This window comes from Hypanus sabinus, chromosome 24, assembly GCF_030144855.1.
Source record: "Hypanus sabinus isolate sHypSab1 chromosome 24, sHypSab1.hap1, whole genome shotgun sequence".
Lineage (NCBI taxonomy): Eukaryota > Metazoa > Chordata > Chondrichthyes > Myliobatiformes > Dasyatidae > Hypanus > Hypanus sabinus.
Genome location: NC_082729.1, coordinates 1797092 through 1813655, shown reverse-complemented (window position 1 = coordinate 1813655; position 16564 = coordinate 1797092). Strand labels below are relative to the sequence as shown.

General features: G+C 45.6%; 1 protein-coding gene across 1 annotated transcript in view; it reads right to left on the bottom strand.

Annotated features, from left to right (window-relative positions):
- Positions 1 to 180: 180 nt before the first annotated feature.
- Positions 181 to 16564, bottom strand: part of LOC132380393 (myotubularin-related protein 9-like) — a 40709-nt gene continuing 24325 nt past the window's right edge. Inside the window, exons 5-10 of the mRNA XM_059949146.1 lie at positions 14987 to 15204; positions 12258 to 12419; positions 10169 to 10310; positions 8410 to 8630; positions 3322 to 3473; positions 181 to 1659 (exon numbers count right to left, since the gene is read on the bottom strand). Of these exons, the coding sequence (XP_059805129.1) occupies positions 1550 to 1659; positions 3322 to 3473; positions 8410 to 8630; positions 10169 to 10310; positions 12258 to 12419; positions 14987 to 15204 (1005 nt within the window). The 3' untranslated portion in view covers positions 181 to 1549. The remainder of the gene's footprint in view (positions 1660 to 3321; positions 3474 to 8409; positions 8631 to 10168; positions 10311 to 12257; positions 12420 to 14986; positions 15205 to 16564) is intronic.

Sequence of the window (16564 nt, the reverse complement as noted above, 5' to 3'; positions counted from 1 at the left end):
AGATACCCCAAAGATGCCACAGTAATGTAGCAATAAGCGCTATCTTATTACAGCTCAGGGCGTTTCAGAGTTCAATTCTGACACACTCTGTACGGAGTCTGTACATCCTCCCCATGGAATGTGTGGGAATTCTCAGGATGTTCCAGTTTCCTCCCACAGTCCAAAGAGGTACTGGGTAGGTTAATTAGTCCTTGCAAATTGTCCTGTGATTAGATGAGGGTTAATCGGGTTTGTCGGTGGTTGCTGAGGCAGCTTGGCTCAAGGGGCCTACTCCACGCTGTTACTAACCAAATTCGTTCAGAAGGTCTGCAGTATGTTCCCCTTCCTTAGTCAGGGAATTGATGTGGGGTAACGTTGCAGCTCCATAAAACTCTACTGAAACCACATTTAGAGCATTGTGTTCAGTTCTGGTTGCCTCATCTTAGGAAGCTTTAAAGAGGGTGCAGAGGAGTTTTTCAGGTGCTGCCTGGATTAGAGTGTGTGTCTTGAGGAAAGTTTGAGCGAGCTAGGACTTTTCTCTTGGAGCAAATGTGGGTAAGAGGTGTACAAGACAATAAAAGGCATTGATAGAAAAGCCAGAGATTTTTTCCCCCCAGGATGGAAGTAGCTAATACAAGGGGCCATAACTTTAAGGTGATTGCTGGAAAGTATGGGGAGAGTGTCAGAGAAAGTTTTTTTTAAAGGAAACATAGTGAGTGGTGGGTGTGTGAAACACCCTGCCGGGGTGGTGGTAGTGACAGATACATTAGGAACATTTAGGAGACTCTGAAATTGGCACATGGGTGAAAGAAAAAGTGGAGGGCTATGGGGGAGAGAAGGGTTAGTTCATTGATCTTAGGGCCAGCACAACCTCATGGGCCAAAGGACCTGTTCTGTGCTGTACTGTTCTTTGTCATTAACACATCACTAACACTGTGCAAGTGTGGAGTAATTATCAACAAAGAAATTCCTACTAGTGTCAAAAGTTCCAGCAATGTATCAAAGCAGAGTAAATTCACCAATTGGGAAATTAAATACTGATTAGGCAGTTCCACGTCCAGTACCAGGGAGAGCCCCAGCTCTGATGAAAGTTCGTTCCCATGAAACACTAACGGAGTCTCTTCCTTCACAGATGCAGCCCAGCCTGCTGAGTAAATCCCGCGTTCCCTCAGTAGTTCCGAAGTAGGCCACATTGCTTCAGCTCTCCTGAGGCATCTCCTTCTCCCAGAGGCAAGTCCATGTACAAGGTAAATCCCCGGTGTGCTGGTGGTCTGAAATTCCTTATCAATACACGTCCACAGTTAAATTATAGTTCATGTCCAAAGATCAAATAATAAAAATAAAATAATGATCTTTTCTAAACTTTATTTGGGTGCAATTGTTTCTCAGGATGGAAACCATTCACTTTACCTGTCAGTACCATCTGGGCAAGACCTTATTTTAACCTGGTCTTTAAGGCACGCTGCATTGGCAGTGATCTTGATGGGATGAAGCTATCTGTAAAGATGGTGATTTGTGGCAAGACCACTCAGGTCTACCCTGTCATCTGAGCAGACTCCTCATTTCCAACCTAGTCTGCCGTTGGGATGGACTCTCTCCTGCCGTGTCTCATAATGTGACTTATCTGCTCCCAGGCCTCAATCTGCTGTTCTGATGATTGCTTCCATCTGAGGAACAAGCCTGAAAATCAAATGCACCAGACTTTTGTCAGAGACGTGACCATCAGACATCGGCTTAAGTGCAGCGCTGCAGGAATATGAGAATACCTCCCTCTCAGAGATAATCTCACATCCCCTCCACCCTCCCTCTCTGCAGTCTGTACAGGCCCATCAACCCCCAGATGCAATTCTTTCTACCTCTTACAAGGGATCATTTACTGCAGCCAAGTAATCTACCAATCCACATGAAATTGGGATGTGGGAGGAAACCGGAATACCTGGAGGAAACCCACACAGTCACAGGGGAAACGTACAGACTCCTCACAGACAGAGAAAGGGATTGAATCTGGGTCGCTGGTGCTGCAAAGCCATGTGCTAACCACTATGCTACCAAGCCACCCTAATGATGCTCATGTTCAGCCTGTAATGGGGGGTGGGGAAAGGGACAGACTTGATGAGCCAAATAGACTAACTCTGCTACTGTGTCTTACTGTTTCACAACCTCAATAAAACAGAGGCCAATTTGCACAGCAAGATCCGACAAGCACAGCGATAATATTAGCAAAACACAATCTGCTGGAGAAACTCAGTGCGTCAAGCAGCATCTGGGAAAGGAAAGGAATTGTTGGTGTTTCAGATTAAAACTCCGCATCAGAACTTCATTCCCTAAAGCACAGACAAGTGAGCGGAGATTTGATGAAGGTTGACAAAATTATGAGGGGTACAGATGGGGTAAATGCAAGCAGGCTTTTTCCACTGAGGCTGGATGAGACTACAACTAGAGTTCATGGGTTAAGGTTGAAAGGTGAAAAGTTTAAGGGGAACATGAGGGGAAACTTCTTCGCTCAGCGTCGCGAGAGTGTAGAACAAACTGCCAGTGGAAATGGTCCATACAAGTTCGATTTCAACGTTTAAGGAAAGTTTGGATAGGTACATAGATGGTAGATGTATGGAGGGCTATGGTCCAGGTGCAAGTCAATGGGACTAGGCAGAATAATAGTTCAGTACAGACTTGATGTGCTGAAGGGCTGACTTCTGTGCTGTATCAGAACTAAAACTGGAGAAGGGAGATGGTTGGTATTGAGAGGGAAAGGGGAGTGGTGAGACAGGAGTCCGAGGTGATTGGTGGACAGAAAGTTGTCAGGGCATCCAAGATGATTGGTGGACAGAGGTTATCAGGGAGTCCAAGGTGATTGGTGGACTGAGGAGGGATGCCGGTTGACAGGGGAGTGGTGAGACAAGAGTTCAAGGTGATTGGTGGACAGAGGGATGTCAGTTGATAGGCGGGTAGGCGAGGGGTATGAGGGAGTGGAGTTGGGAGACATCCAGCTGGAAAGCAGGATAATATTTCCTGGTGTTGATAGAAAAGTTAATGTTTGGAATAACGGGAGCAGAATTGCAGCATTCGGCTCACTGAGCTTTTTCTCCCATTCTCTCATGGTTGAAATATTATCCAAATTTCACAACATAAGCCAATGATAATAAATTTGATTCTGATCCCTCTCAACCCCTTTCTCAGCCTTTTCCCCATATCCAGTAACCTTTGACACCTTTACAACTCAAGAACAATGCAATGGTATCTTTACAGTTAATGTGAGATAGCGAGCAGGCCACAGACTGAAATCTGTGTTCCCTCACCTCTACACCTGTGTACCTGCAGGCCTTCACTACCATAACTACGTACCGTTCCAAAGCTGTATGCTCTGTGGGGCCACCGAAGGCCAGATGCTGAGGCTGTTTCTCTCATACAGAGGATTGAGGTATTTTTCACGCTCACTGGAGCTGTTTATCCATGGCCAAAGAGAGATGGTGCGCTCCTTCACTTTCAGCATAGACCTGCAAACAGTGAGCGAGAGTTAGAAACGAGAAGGTCCATCCTGGTAACTTGGGGAAATCTGACTCAGTAACCCTTCTTTTCTTCCAATATATAGTCAGAACAAATGCAGTAATAATTGAATTCAAAAGTCAGGAGGTTATGTTGCAACTTTATAAAACACTGGTTAGGCCACATCTGGAGTATTGCGTACAGTTCTGGCTGCCCCACTATAGGAAGGATGTTGAGGCTTTGGAGAGGGTGCATGAGGTTTACCAGGATGCTGCCTGGTTTACAGGGCATGTGCTGGATAAACTTGGGTTGTTTTCTCTGGAGCACGAGAGGCTGAAGAGGGATATGATAGTCTACAAGATTGAAAGGCATAGATAGAGTAGACAGGGAGCATCTGATTCCCGGGGTTGAAATGTCTAAAACCAGAGGGCATGCATGGAAGGTTCGGGGGGGGGGGGGGGTGTGAGGGGAAAGTTCTTTTACTCAGAGTGATGGACTCATGGAATGTGCTGCCTGGTACGGTGGTAAAGACAAATACATTAGAGGCGTTTACGAGATGTTTGGATAGGCGCATGGATGTAAGGAAGATGGAGGGATATGGACATTACGTAGGTAGGAGGGATTAATGTTTAGGTGTTTTTGATTTGCTTTTTAGCTGGGTCAGCACAACACTGTGGGCTGAATGGCCTGTTCTTGTGCTGTACCGCTCTATGTTCTAATCATTCCAATTATCTGTCAGTTCACTATACCCTCCAAGGTGGGATAGATCTATTCCCTACTCACCAAATCCTCATCTCATGAGACAATGTCCCAGTTTCTGATTCCTGAATTAGGATTATTCACTAATTTATCTTTAACATAATGAGACTGTGCAGGGCTGGTCATGCCTCATGAACCTGACTGAACTCTTGAGGAAGTGACAAAACAACCTGATGGAAGGTAGAGCATTGGATGTGGTGGATATGGAATTTAGTATGGTGTTCAATAAGGTTCCCCACGGTAGGCTCATACAAAATACCGGGAAGCATGAGATCCAGGGAACTGGTCTGTGTGGATTCGGAATTGGCTTGTCCACAGAAGGCAGGAGGTGATACTAGATGGAGCACATTCTCCCTGGAGGCTGGTGACTATTGGGGTTCAACAAGGATCTATTCTGTGACCCCTGTGCTTTGTCATTTTTATAAATGAAGCAGATGAAAAAGTGGAAGGGTTGATTAATAAGTCTGCAGATGACTCAAAGTATAGTGGGGTTGTGGATAATGGAGAAGGCATCATAAGTTCCAATTTGAGATTGATATGATGCAGAATTGAGCTGGGGAGTGGGAAATGGAGTTCAACGTGGAAAAGTGTGAAGTGGTTCACTTTGGAAGGTCAAGTTTGAGGGCAGTGTACAGGGTCAATGGCAGGATTCTTAGCGGTGGAACAGAGGGATCTTGGGGTCCACAGATCCTTCAAAGTTGCCGCACAAGGTGTTAGGGTGGTTAAAAAGATAAATGGTGTGTTGGCCTTCATTAGTCGGGGATTGAGTTCAAGAGCCCTGAGGTAATGTTGCAGCACTTTAAAACCCTTGTTGGACTGCACTTGGAATATTGTGTTCAGTTCTGGTCACCTCATTATAGGAAGGATGTGGAAACTTTGGAGAGGATGCACAGGACATTTACCAGGATGCTGCTTGGATTAGAAAGGTTGATGTCAATGGAGCAAAGAAGGACAAGAAGTGACTTGATAGAGGTGTACAAGGTGAAAGCCAGAGACTTTTCTGCCCCCAAGGTGGAAATGGCTAACACCAGAAGACATAATTTTAAGGTGATTAGAGGAATGTATATGGGGGGGGGGGGGATTCACAGAGATACGTTCCTTACACGGAGTGTTGAGTGTGTGGAACACACTACCAGGGGTGGTGCTAGAGGCAGATACATTAAGGCATTTAAGAGGTTTTTCGATAGGCACGTGGGTGATAGAAAAATGGAGGCTTTTGTAGAAGGGAAGGGTTAGATTGATCTTGGAGTAGGTTGAAAGGTTGGCACAACACAATGGGCTGAATGGCCTGTACTGTGCTGTAATGTTCTATATTGTATTTAAATAGTGCAAAACAGGAAAAGTGAGCCAGAGCATCTTGCACAAATTGCTGGCGGAACTCAGAAGGTCGGCAGCATCTATGGAGGGGAGAAAAAAAGTCGATGTTTTAGGCCAAGATCCTTCAACGATCTTGATGTCATGAAAAAGGATCTGATGATGTCCTGACTCTTGACCAAAGATCATAAAGCATAGGAGCAGAACTAGACCATTCAGCCATCTAAATATGCCAAGTGAGGCCTCCCCAGTGCCTTAAAAAGCCTCTGCATTACATCCTTGCTTTTATATTTAGGTCTTCGTGAAATGAATGCTAACATTGCATTTGCCTTCCTCACCACCAATTCAATCTGCAAACTAGCCTGTAAGGAATCCTGGATGAGGACTCCCAAGTCCCTTTGCATCACTGATTTCTGAATTTTCTCTCCCATTTAGAAAATAATCTACTCTATGCCTTTATTCCTTCTACCAAAGTGCATGACCATACACTTCCTGACACTGTATTCCATCTGCCACTTCTTTGCCCATTCTCCTAATCTGTCCAAGTCCTTCTGCAGCCTCTCTACTTCTTCAACACTACCTACCCCTCCAACTATCTTCATATTGTCTGTAAACTTGGCCACAAAGCCATCAATTCCGTCTTCCAAATTATTGACATGTAACATGAAAAGAATTGGTTCCAATACTGGAACACCACTAGTCTCTGACAGCCAACCAGAAAGACCTCCTTTATTCTCGCTCTTTGCCTTCTGCCAGACAGTCAATTTTCTATCCACACCAGTATCTCTTCTGTAATACCATGGGCTCTTACGCAGCATCATGTATGGCACCTTATCAAAAGCCTTCAGAAAATCTAAGTAAACAATATCCACCAATTTTCATTTGTCTATCTCACCTCAAAGAATTCCTTCAAGTTTCTCGAAACTTCATCCTTAACAATTGACTCCAACATCTTCCCAACCACTGAGGTCAGGCAACTGGCCGATAATTTCCTTTCTTCTGTCTCCCTCCCTTCTTAAAGAGTGGAATGACATTTGCAATTTGTGCTCCAGAGCCATTCCAGAATCTACTGATTCTTGAAAGATCATCACTAATGCCCAAACAATCTCTTCAGCCACCTCTTTCAGAACGCTGGAGTGTATTCCATCTAGTCCAAGTGACTTATCTACCTTCAGACATTTCTTTCCCAAGCACCTTCTCCTTAGTTATAGCAAATACATTCACTTCTGCCCCCTGACATCTGGAACTTCTAGCATACTGCCGGTATCTTCCACAGTGAAGGCTGATGCTAAATACTTATAAAGTTTGTTTGCCGTTTCTTTGTCCACCATTGCTCCAGCTTTATTTTTCAGTAGTCCAATATCCACTCTTTTACTCTTTATGTACCTTAAAATATTGCTATGTACCTTTTATATTACGGCTTTGTATTCATCTTATTTAATTTTTCCCATCTACCTGTATATTGAAATCTCCAAGACTACTGTAACCTGATGAAGGGTCTCAGCCCTCAATGTTTACTCCTTTCATAGAAACTGCCTGATTTGCTGAGTTCCTCCAGTATTTTGTGAGAGTTTATCAATATTTCGAGCATCTGCAGAATCTCTTGAATTCAGGAATAGTGAGTTCATGGACCACTCAGATCTGGAAAATGTGAATGCTCCTGTATTGGAAGGAACTGGGCATTCCCATGGTCAGAAGTTCACCCATGCCAGAAAGATAATTGCTCATTACACCTGTGCTTTAATTTACAAGCAACTTCACAGATTAGAAGTGTCTTCTTAAATCGACAGGAACATTGAACATAGAAGGTAGAAGACAGAAGATAGAACATGGAACAACACAGGCCATTCAGCCCACGTTGTCCCAACCTTTTAACCTGATCCACGATCAATCTAATCCTTCCCTCCTGCACAGCCCTCCATATTTCTGTCATCCTTGTGCCTGTCTAAGAGTCTAGGTGTTCCTAATGTATTTGTCTCTACCACCATCCCTGGCAATGTGTTCCACACACACACCACCCTGTAAAAAAAACCCTACCTCTGACATCGCCCTATACCCACCTTAAAATAATGCCCTCTGGTATTAGCCATTTCCACCCTGGGAAAAGGTCTCTGATTGCCCACTCGATCTATGCCTCTTATCATCTCATAAACCTCTATCAAGTCACCTCCCATCCTCCTTCACTCCAGAGGGAAAAGCTCTAGCTTGCTCAACCAATCCTCATAAGACATGCTCTCTAATACAGGCATCATCTTGGTTGCCATGGTAACGTAGTGTTTAGCATGACACTATTACAGCTCAGTGCATCAGAGTTCAGAGTTCAATCCCAGTGTCCTTTGTAAGGAGTCTCTGTACATCCTCCTTGTGGAATGCACAGGTTTTCTCCAGGTCCTCTGGTTTACTCCCACCGTCCAAGAACATACCGAGCTGGGGAACTGGTCATTGTAAATTGTCCCGTGATTAGGTCAGATTAAATCAGTGTGTGGTTAAGGGTCGTTGGACAATGTGGTTCAAAGAGCTGGAAATGCCTATTTTGTGCTGTATCTCCAGATAAATAAACAAATAAATCTCCTCTGCACCCTCTCTAAAGCTTCCACATGCTTCCTACAATAAGGTGACCAGAACGGAACACAATATTCCAAGCGTGGTCTAACCAGGGTTTTATAGACCTGTAATGTCACCTCATGGCTGAACTCAAATGGCCGACACACCATATGCCCTCTTAGCCACCCAATCGATTTGTGCAGAAACTGTTGATCTTTGTCTCAGGTGAAAGGAGCACGCAGCTAGGTTTGGCAGCCTCCAGCTCACTGCTCTGCCGTTGCACGGTCAGACCGGCTGGGCACAGCTTAAGTCGGATCTCAGGTACATTACCGTTCCTCCTCAGTATTGCACAGGAATGTCCCGAAGCGGGAGGCGTAGGCGTGCTCGAAGAGAGTGATGAGGAATTGCTGGTTGAACTGGAAGGAGCAGGGGAATTGGATGCTCAGCTGCCAGCAGCAGTCCAGGAAGATAAGGAAGACGGGAGCCTCGTGTTTCAGTTTGGCGTGAGAGTAGGCCGAACTGGCGCAGCGGAGCTGGAACGGATGTCCGGCCTGTGGAGAAGAGAGTCCGTGAGGATGAAAACCCCTAGCAGCAGCATCAACATTTCTACAACCCTCCCAGTGTCTCATAGCTAATAAACAACATGAACGGCTGGTCCCAAGCCTGGCTGCAAAAAGGCATGGGGTTACCAACCCCATCTGGTAAAACCAAAAGCTACAGAAACTCCAAAGACCTCACTCTTGGAAGGGGAAGGATCTTTGCCTGAAGATGTGTGAAGTCGTGTGGTAAAAGCAGAATCAGGCCCATCAACTTTCGGCTCAGGACAGAGGCATCAGCACACCTAAAGTGCAATAGTCTTGTCCTCCGAGAACTGCCTTAATCATGGTCTCTGAAACAGTAAAGGCTGGAAATACACAGCAGGTCAGGCAGCATCTGACAGAGAGAGAAAAATGGTTGACATTTCAGGTCAAAGGCTCTTCAGCCAAACTGGGAAAGTGAGGAAGCATGTTGGCTTTAATCTGCAACTTTAAAAATTACTTGCCTCATCTCTTTCCAAGTTCTGATGAAAAATACTTCCCTAAAATGTTAACAGTTTTCTAGTAAGGCAACACCTCTACTTCCTTAAGAGTTTGCAGAGATTTGGCACGGTATCTAAAACTTCGTGTGGTAAAGAGTATATTGACTGACTACATCACAGCCGGGTATGGAAACACCAATGCCCTTGAACTGAAAATCCTACAAAAAAAAATTAGTGGATTCAGCCCAGTCCATCACAGGTAAAGCTCTCCCAGCCATTGAGCACATCTACATGAAACACTGTTGTAGGAAAGCAGCATCCATCATCAGAGACACCCACCACCCAGAACATGCTCTGTTCTCACTGTTGATATCAGGTAGAAGGTACAGGAGCCTCAGGGCTTGCACCAGCAGGTTCAAGAACAGTTACTACACCTCAACCATCAGGCTCTTGAACCAGAGGGGATAACTTTACTCAACTTCACTTGCCCCATCCCTGAGATATTCCCACAACCTATGGACTCACTTTCAAAGACTCTTCATCTCATGTTCTCGTTATTTATTGCTATTTATTTGTATTTGCATTTGCACAGTTTGTTGTCTTCTACACTCTGGTTGATCATTCATTGATCCTAGCACAGAAACAGGACCTCAGGATCTCTCAGGATCTCTCGCAGGCAAATGAATCTCAGGGTTGTATATGTGTACTTTGATAATAAAATTTACATTGAACTTTGAGCTTCTCTCTCTATGAATTGCATGCTGGTTATTAGTCTTTGTTTATGTATAGCTTTTCATAAATTCTATTGTATCCCATTCTCCTCTGTAAATGCCTGAATGAAAATGAATTTCAGGATAGAATATGGTAATGTATAGGTACTTTGATAATAAATTTACTTAGAACTTTGAACTCCATGAATGCTGCCTGACCTGCTGTGTGTTCCCAACACTTTTTGCTTTTGTTTCAGATTTCCAGCATCTGCAGCTGCTTTGATCTTGACATGTTGGACTGTCATGCTTTATGGAAGGGTATTGGGGGAATTGAGGAGTCTCTGCTATGTGTGAAACGTACCTGGAGCCACTCTCGCTCTATGAGAGCCTGAAAGCCCACCAGGGTCCTGCAGTCTGGATCGAGGATCACTTGGGCCAGGGATGTGAGCTGGAGTACGGTGTCTCTCCCCTCCGAGCCATGGATCAGAACACAGCCCTCCTCCCTGTGCAGATCACAAGACCATTAGAACATAGGACACAGGAGCCAAATTCGGCCATTCAGCCCATCCACCATACCATCATGGCTGATTTATTTTTTTCTCAACCCCATTCTCCTGCCTTCTCCCCATAACTTTTGATGCCTTGACAAATCAAAAACCTATCGACCTCTGCTTCAAATATACTCAAAGACTGTGCCTCCGCAGTCTTCTATGGCAATGAATTTCGCAGATTCACCACCTTCTGGCTGAGGAAATCCTCCTCATCTCTGTTCTAAAGGGATGTCCTTTTCTGATGCTCTGCCTTCTGGTCCTACGCTTTCTGGGACTTTCAATATTCGATAGGATTTAAAGACACCGTCGTTAACTGCAGGTGCTCACAGTGAACCCTTCAACTTAACACCTGATGTTGAAGCAACGGTGTCCTGACAAAGGGTCTCTGCCCAGAACATCAGTTCTATCCCTCTCCACAGATGCTGTTCAACTTGCTGAGTTCCTCCAGCATTTTGTGTATGTTACTCTGGTGAAATAATCAAAGTTTTTGCTGAAGTCTCTCACTTTAGAGAGAACACAGCACTGAAGTGAGATTTTCCCCACACTATTTGAAGTATCATTACTGTTGTATTTCTAGCAGACTTTAGATTATCATCAACACATTAAAATCTGTACTTCAGGCATTGAACCGTTTAACTGTCAATGGGTTAACCCTTGACAACCCTTTGCTTGACAAAATCTTTTGTTTAGAAAGTGATTTCAAAGAGTTTATGAACAGGGTCAGCAAGAACAGGAACTGTACCCAGGCAATGTATTGTCCCAGGAACCCAACAAGCCTGATTTTTCAGACTTATGCTGTGATGACTCGATATTTTCAACCTTCATCAGAAAATTACAGTAATTCTATGCAGAGTGAAGTTCAGTTAGTTTCTCCTGGATGCTGCTGGGTGGCGGTGTAGAGATGCATCTAACCACGGAGGCTAGAGAGCTCCTTCCCTCCGCGAGCCTGCAGGTCGCCCTTGGGCAAGGTGCAGCATCTGCATAGCACACCACCCCCCCCCCCCCAAAATCAGGGTCACGTAGCCATGGGAGCAGGTGGTGGATGGTTGTATGAGCAGCCGGTGCACATCACAAGTCCTGGTTATGCGACCACTGACGTCAGGCAGACAATCTCTGAAGAGTATTGATAATGACTGGGGTCGCCCGTCTTGTAAAGACACTGCCCAGAAGGAGGCAATGGCAAACCACTTCTGTGGAAAAATTTTCTAAAAACAGTCATGGTCATGGAAAGACCATGATTGCTCACATCATACAACATGATACATAATGATGATGTCATACAACACAGCACATGATGACGATGATGCTGATGGCCTGTTGGAAAAGGATAGGACTGAGCTACGGCACGATATAGTCGGCATGGGTGAGGGGAGTGAGGATGAAGGGAGCAGGAGTGAAGGGAGGGGATATCAGGGCAGGAGGGGGGGATGCAGGGGACAGAACGTGAGAGAGGCCTTTGGGAGCAGGAAGATAGCTTTCAAAGGGGGATGAGAGGTGAAAAGTGAACAGCCAGAGACTAATGGCTAAAATGAGAGGGCATAACTTTAAAGGAATTGAGGAAAGCAGAAGGGAGGTGCCAGAGATAAGTTTTGTTATAGAGTGGTAAGTGCATGGAACACGCAGATAGGGCTGGTGGTGGAGACAGATACATTAGGGGTATTTATCAAACTCTGAGAAAGGCACATGGACAATAGAAAGGTGGAGGGTTATGTGGGAGGGGAGGGTTAGAATGATCTTGGAGTTGGTTAAAAGGTTGGCACAACATCATGGGCACCGTGCTGTAGTGTTCAAAGTTCTATAACGCGATTTAGATCCAAGCACAGACCATGGGAAAGAGGGATGTGCCCAACTGAAGGTAATTCCCACTCTGAAGTCGCGTTACAAGTCAGCACACCTTACCTATCCACACACTGTGCAGCCAGGCAGGCAGTCGTCAGGATGGTTTTCACGTGAGACAGCCACTTCGAAGCCTCCAATTTACTGAGCCACCGGTCGATGCTGTTGGACTGGCCACTATAGGCATCAACCAACTTCACCAGGCTCTCCTGGAGCACACGGCCTCTGGAACAGAGCGCAGCAGACACAGTGACGACAGGCATCATCTCATCGTGACCGTGAGAGGTTGGCAGCACACTGGGAGTTGGTGCAGTGTGCGGGGATGTGACTGGGAGTATTTGGGTTCAAAAGGGACACTGGCAGTAGGTACAGAGCTGAGGAGGCGTGATTGGAGGTAGGTGTTTAGGAATTGTATCACCGGTTTATCAAATCAAAGTAAATTTATCATCAGATAACAAAGGATCAGATTTAATCCCCAGATACATTTATATTTCTAGAAAAATTGTTGTGTGTGTTGGTCAGAGTGTGACATGCAACCAAAATATTCAATCTATGAATAAACAGTCGACATTTTGGGCCAAGACTTTCCTTCAGGACTGGAAAGGAAGGGGGAAGATACCAGAATAAAAAGGTGGGGGGAAGGGAAGGTGAGAGGTGAAGCCAGGTGGGTGGGAAAGGTCAAGGGCTGGAGAAGGAGGAATGTGATAGGAGATGGTTCCCTTTCTCCTACCATTTCCCTCCTCCTTAGCCCGATCTTTCCAATCCTGAAGAAGGGTCTTAGCCCAAAACATCAACAATTTATTCCTCTCCATAGATGCCGCCTGGCCTGTTGAGTTTCTCCAGCATTTTGTGTGTCGCTCTGGATATCCAGCATCTGCAGGCCTTCTTATGGTTAACATTAAACAACTGTAAAAGTTTAAGAATCATGCAAGGATGAGTTTGGGTGCCACGGTAGCACAGCAGTTACACAGAAACACAGAAAGCCAACAGCACAATACAGGCCCTTCAGCCCACTAGGGTGGGTTACAGTGACACTATTCCACCTCAGAGCATCAGAGTATGGAGTTCAATCCCAGCATCTGCTGTTAACATCAGTGTCTGGGCACCCTCCCCGTGTAATGCGTGTGTTTCCTCCGGGTGCTCTGGTTTCCTCCCATAGTCCAAAACCCTTCTGGCTGGAAAGTTCATTGGCCATTATTAGGCAAGGGTTAAATCAGGGAATTGCTGGGCAGCGTGGCTCAAAGTGTCAGAGGGGTAACTCCATACTGTAACTCAATAAATAAAGTTGGAGTTTAAAACACAGATATTGAATAAAATGTGCACAGATGTCAATACATAAGTGGTTTAAAGTGTTTACTATGCAGTGTTGGGCGGGGGGCAGGTCTGACATGAGAATAATCTCCGTGATGGCAGTGTGGATTTACACCACTATGTTCTGGGGAAGATGGAAATTTATCAGCTCTCGCAAGGGATACATCCCCCACTGAGCATTTCTGTTAACAAAGGAGATACGGTTCTCCCTTGTGCTCCTGTGAAAGTACAGATATTCTACCTTGAGATTGATTTTCTTGCAGGCATTCACCGGTTCAAAAGAAATACAATAGAATTTACAAAACACTATACAAAAACAGACAAACAACCAAGGTGCAAAAGACAAACTATACAAACAAAAATAACACTGGCCTGACAGCCAAAGTGACATCGGCCTTCCCACCGCTGACCTGCTTCTGGGCCTGTTTGTTGCAGAGGGACTCTCCACACTCTCACTCCTCAGGTGAAAACTTTCCTCAACGCCCCCCCCCCCCCCCCCCGTTACTGTGGGTCCAAGGACAAAGCTCACCTTCAGGGACATTTAGGGTAGGTAATTAATCCTGGCTCAGCCTGTGAAGCTCACACCTACCCCTGCAGCCCCCACCCCCAAGAAAATAAACTTTAACCATTTGGTCCATGAACCATCCCACAAAACCATAATCACCACCACGATCACCTGGCACTACGCTGGACCTTTCTCTTCTAAGTGCGTGTTTTTTTCTTGTAAAAATTGTGTAATGAATGTTTTTCTTGTGAATTCTGTTTATCAGATGTTTGTGCTTGTGATGCTTTTGAAAGTAAGTATTTCCTTGTACTCGTCCCACATGGGACTTGTGCATGTGACTTAGTTTACGTTATATGTACTATTACTGCATAGTACAGGCCCTCTGGCCCACGATTTTGTGCCAGCCTTTTAACCTATTCTAAGATCAATCTAACCCTTCCCTCCTACACAGCCTCCATTTTTCTTTCATCCCATTGTCTGTCTAAGACTCCCTTAAATGCCCCTAATGCGTCTGCCTCTGACACCAAGCATACAGTCTCTTAAGATTGGGCCACCCATCTTATAACAACACTGCCCAGAAGACAATGGCAAACCATTTTTGGAGATAAATTTGCCAAGAACAATCATGGTAGTGGAAAGACCGTGATCGCCCACGACATACAACACGGCGCATGGCGATGATCCACCACTACTCATGATAATGCATTCCACGCACCCACCGTTCTGTGTAAAGAATTTACCTCCGACATTCCCCTATACATTCCTCCAATCACCTTAAAATTATGCCTACTGGTATTATCCATTTCTGCCCTGGGAAAGCCTCTGGCTGTCCACTCAATCTAGGTCTCTTATGATCTTGTACACCTCTATCAAGTCACCTCTCATCCTCCGTTGCTCCAAAGAGAAAAGCCTGCCTCACCTTTCCTCGACAATTAGTGTGTCTGTGTGTGTCTCTGTATCTGTGGCAGCTCCTCACCTGTCAATGGGTTTGTGCAGTCTCTTCCAGTTTGGGTAGTTCCCCTTCGATTCCCAGCCGCCACCCTTGACTTTGTCCTGATGTGCCGCTTGCACAGAACGCGTGTCAATGATGTAACCCGCCGATCCAGGGGGGAGCACAGCGGCCAGGATGTTTTCATCCTCCTTGCACTTTTTCCCGTTGGCGCCAGTCAGCGGCTGGCTGCTGCGCATTATCACCTGCAGGCCACAGGAATGTCTGGTAAAAACACTGTCCTCAGTCTAAGGGCATTGATTCCACCCTCAGACCGTCACACTAGAGAATACAGGAACAGAATTGGCCCATTCAGCCATTATTGAATAGCAGAGCAAGCTGACTTATTAAAAATCAAATACATTCTCCTAAACCTCTCTCCATAATACTTAAACAACTTACCACTCAAAAACCTATCAACTTCTGTTTGAGACAAACCCAATGACCTGGTCCCCACAGCACTCTGAGGCAAAGTGTTTCAGCCAGGTCACTCTGGCTGAAAATACTCCTCCTCATCTCTTCTCTAAAAAGTCAGCCTTTCATTCTGAGCCCTGTGGTCCTAGACTCCCCCACTATAGAAACCAACCTCTCTACATTCCCAGTGACTTGGCCTCCATAGCTTTCTGTGGCAATGAATTCCACAGATTCATCACAGATTCATGAAGGAGATCCCCCTCATCTCTGTTGTGAAGGAACATCCTTGTATTCCGAGACTGTGGCCTCTGATCCTAGACTGCCCCACGATAGAAAACATCCTCAACACGTCCACTCGTTCCAGGTCTTAACACATTATTACTGGGCTGTGAGAAGGTCCTGTCAGCTTAGTGCTGTAGAATTGAACCAAGGTGTAAAGTTCATTGCTGCACGAGATTAGGCCCCTATATTGTATTGTAGGACTGCATATGCCATGAGAGACTTGAGCAAGCCTGCAGTGTGGGCTGCCGTCAGAAGAAGGGCCCTGTACTTGAGTGATTCTCTCTGTGAGAGCCTGTGTGTCTCGGGACTCAAAGAAACAGCGCAGAAGATTGTAACATTGGAACAGTGATCTGCTGGAGTCCCGCTGTCATGATGGCAGGAGTGATCTCTCTCTCTCACTGTCACTAGTGAGAGAACCTGTATGCGTACCAAAGTGTTGGACATGTCAGTTAAAACATTAGTTAGCTGCTCGTATATTACTCCTACAGGATGGTGATAAGGCTTTACCAAAGGAGATGCAAGGCACTCCTTCTCTCCACTAGTCTGCAGGTCTCCCTCGGGCAAAGTGGGGCACCTGTGTAGCACCACCCCTCCCCAATCAGGGTCATGTGAAGCTGTGGGAGCAGGTGGTGGACTGTCGTATGAGCAGCCGGTGCACATCACAAGTCCTGGTTATGTGACCCCTGACACCAGGCAGACAATCTCTGAAGAGTATTGATAGTGGCTGGGAGTCACCCGTCTTGTAAAGACACTGCCCAGAAGAAGGCAATGGCAAACCACTTCTGCAGAAAAATTTACCAAGAACGATCATGTTCATGGAAAGACCATAATCACCCACTTCATACAATACAGCACCAAATGAAGTGCAGG